The 3,114-nt window shown below is 47.6% G+C and overlaps 1 protein-coding gene across 1 annotated transcript; it reads right to left on the bottom strand.

Moving 5' to 3' along the window:
- Positions 1-1,036: 1,036 nt before the first annotated feature.
- On the bottom strand, positions 1,037-2,041 carry LOC100337976 (olfactory receptor 2F1-like). Its single transcript, XM_002711980.3, has one exon. The coding sequence runs from the start codon at positions 1,976-1,978 to the stop codon at positions 1,037-1,039; it is 942 nt and encodes a 313-aa protein (XP_002712026.1). The 5' UTR covers positions 1,979-2,041.
- Between the last annotated feature and the right edge of the window lie 1,073 nt (positions 2,042-3,114).

Genomic DNA, 3,114 nt, shown 5'->3' with positions numbered 1-3,114 from the left:
TATTACCAGTGGAGGAGTAGGGTTCCTTCCTTGCTGAATATCTGACTACCTCTGTCTGTGTGTTGTGTGGCCTTCTCCAGTGAGGGTTCTGACACATCCCTCAATTTTCCCAGGAGAGTATCCTTACACTTGATTATGCAGAAAGATATTTGTTTGAGGTTCTGAACATCTATCCTCTGGCCCTGCTTTTGCTAGCATTGTGTGTTTGAAAGGGCAACACTTCTGATCCAGCTCCCTGCTAATGTGCTTGGGAAAGCTGAGGAAGATGGCCCAAGTGCTTAGGCCCCTGCAACCATGTGGGAGACCAGGAAGAAGCTCCTGGTTCCTGGCTTCAGCCTGCCCAGACCTGGCTGTAGTGTCCATTCAGGAGTGAACCAACGAATGGAAGATCAGTCTCTCTTTCTCCTTCTCTCTCTCTAAGAAAAATAAAAGGAAACAAAGTGATGCCCAAGACACTCTCACTTGATGGTCTGGTCTGTGTTTATCAGAGCTGTACGGCATTACTGTGATTCCAGCCTCAATTCCCCATGTGAATTCCCCAGGCTAGTGAGCTGGGCTGGACTGTGTGTGGGTCACATGGGTGACCTTTACACTTCTTTGATCCCATGGGTGCAGTGAATTTTGTAACTTACCAACTTAATTTTTTTATTTCCTCACTGACTTCAGAAAAGCTTAGACATATATTTGCAGATTTTGGCAAGAACATAGACTTTCTGGGGCATGAACTGTGACTTCTGAGTTACTCTTTCTGCTTTATGTATGTTGCTATATGCTTTTTCTCTTTTTTCAGTGGAAAGGAATTGAATATACTTCATTTAACTTTCAACTTTTTAGATTTTTGTAATTCAAACTTTATTTTTGTTACAGGGCAGGACAGAGATTGGAGTCCAGAAGTAAAATCTCATTTCTCTATTACAAAGAGAAAGGCAGACTGTGGCTCCCCCACTGCTTTCCTACACACATAGCCTCACAGTTGTACAGGAGGTTCACACGGCAGTACCCACTGTCTTAAGAGCGAAACTCCGCCTGTCACTTTCTACTGTTTTAATTCAGAGCGGCTCATCAAAACTCGACTCAGAGCAGCCTTCACATCCTTGTTCCGCAGGCTGTAGATGAGGGGGTTCAACATGGGAGTCACCACAGCATAGAAGAGCACTACCACCTTGTCCTGCTCAGCGGAGGCGGTGGAACGAGGCTGCATGTAGGTAAAGAGGGCCATTCCATAAGACATGGAGACCACGGTGAGGTGCGAGGCACAGGTTCCAAAGGCTTTGCGGCGTCCCTGGGTGGAGCGGATCTGCAGGATGGCAGCCACGATGTAGGCGTAGGACAGGGAGACCAGGCAGCAGGGCAGTAGCAACACAACCACACTGGAGGCCACGATGACCACCTGGTTGATGGTGATGTCCACGCACGCCAACCTGACCACAGCCAGTGTCTCGCAGGCCACATGGTTCAGCACATTGTGCCCACAGGTGGGAAGGCGCATGGTAACTGCTGTCTCCACAGCAGAATTAGCCAGACCCACAAGCCAAGAGACAGCTGCTAGTGCCACGCAGAGCCTTGGGCTCATCACTGTCATGTAACGCAGGGGGTCACACACAGCCACGTAGCGGTCGTAGGCCATTGCGGCCAGCAGCAGGAACTCGGTGCCCCCGAGGGCCAGGGAGAAGAAAAGCTGGGTCCCACATCGGGTGAAAGAGATGGTCTTCTTCTCCAGGAGGAAGTGTGCCAGCATCTGGGGGACCCCGCTGGAGGTGTAGCAGAGGTCCACGGCCGAGAGGTTGCAGAGGAAGAAGTACATGGGCAGGTGCAGTCGTGCATCCAGGACAATCAGGAGGAGGATGAGCCCGTTACCCAGCAAGGTCAGCAGGTAGGCAGCCCCAAACAGGACAAAGAGTCCAACCTGGGTCCTCCTGTCACTGGAGAGGCCCAGCAGGATGAACTCACTCACCCAGGTGTCATTTTCTCTCCTCATGGAGCAGGTGAGTCAGGCTGCCGGGGAGGAGACACAGCAGAGGTGGTAAGGAAAGATCTTACTTTAGGCCAGTTGGGTTAAGTCCTGTGCCAGTATTGGAGCTGGAATTGGGACACTGGGTCTGGATTCTTTAGCTTCGGTGGTTAGGGGAGAGTGCAATGAAGATGTTGGGAGCTGGACATTTGGCTTCAGACACTGAGCTGTGAGATTCTCAAGGAAAATGGCCTTGCTTTGGCCATTTTTCTATGTCTGGGGCCCAGCACAGTCACAATTATATAGGAGGTAATGAATGTAGAGGAGAGGTGGAGAGGAAAATTGGTGTGGAGGAGAGAGAACAAATGACAGAATAAAAGGATAAAAGGAAGAGAGAAAGATATAGTAAGGCAGGAAGTAGGGAAAAGGAAAGAAGAGTGGAAAATAGGGAATAAGGGGCTGATTCTTCAATGGGGGAGGCAGCAGTGGTTCCGGAATTGTGATCAGGTGCTTGAGAGCAGTAGAGATGCCCTGAGTGTTACCCCTGGATGTCACTTCCTGAGCCTGCATTCCGTTGCTCTTCATCACTTTCTAGTGCCCAGCCAAGGTCACTGCCTGGGAAGGGGCACTCTCACGTCCTTCTCCATTTGCTCATCCATCCAGATGATTACCTCCTTCAAACCAGTATCTGTTAAGCTCCTGCTGTGTGCAAGGAATGGAGCTAAGCATTGGCTACCTGTCCATGAGCAAGAAACATGGATCCTGCTTTCTTGTTTTTTTTTTTTTTTAATTTAACTAGAGACACATAGATTAAATTAATAATTACAAAAAATTAATTAAGTGTAATTGTGCTAAGTGCTCTGAAGGAGAACAAGGTTAGTACTTGGTTAATTAAATTTGGACCTTTGTAATTAAATTACCCCTGTAGTTATTCTGTGCTTCTCAATAACTTGTGATTTGTGCAGAGAATTGCAAGCATCTTTGATGTTTAAATAAATGATTAAAATGTATATAATGATAGCATTTGGAAACCAATGACACTCACGTATTATTTCTGAGCATGAAGTGATGGACTTCTTTAAGTCTTTCAGATGGAATGACTTCTCTTTTCTCAGCTAAGGATGTATTGGGTTATTCCTTCCAGCATGCTGGCTGATTTTCTA

This window comes from Oryctolagus cuniculus, chromosome 3 (assembly GCF_964237555.1).
Source record: "Oryctolagus cuniculus chromosome 3, mOryCun1.1, whole genome shotgun sequence".
In the NCBI taxonomy this organism is placed as follows: Eukaryota; Metazoa; Chordata; class Mammalia; order Lagomorpha; family Leporidae; genus Oryctolagus; species Oryctolagus cuniculus.
Note: the sequence above shows the minus strand (reverse complement) of the source record. Positions and strands in the feature narration are given on the sequence as shown.

Coding starts and splice junctions, on each gene's coding strand:
- LOC100337976 (XM_002711980.3), bottom strand. CDS start 1,978: ATGAGGAGAGAAAATGACACCTGGGTGAGTGAGTTCATCCTGCTGGGC.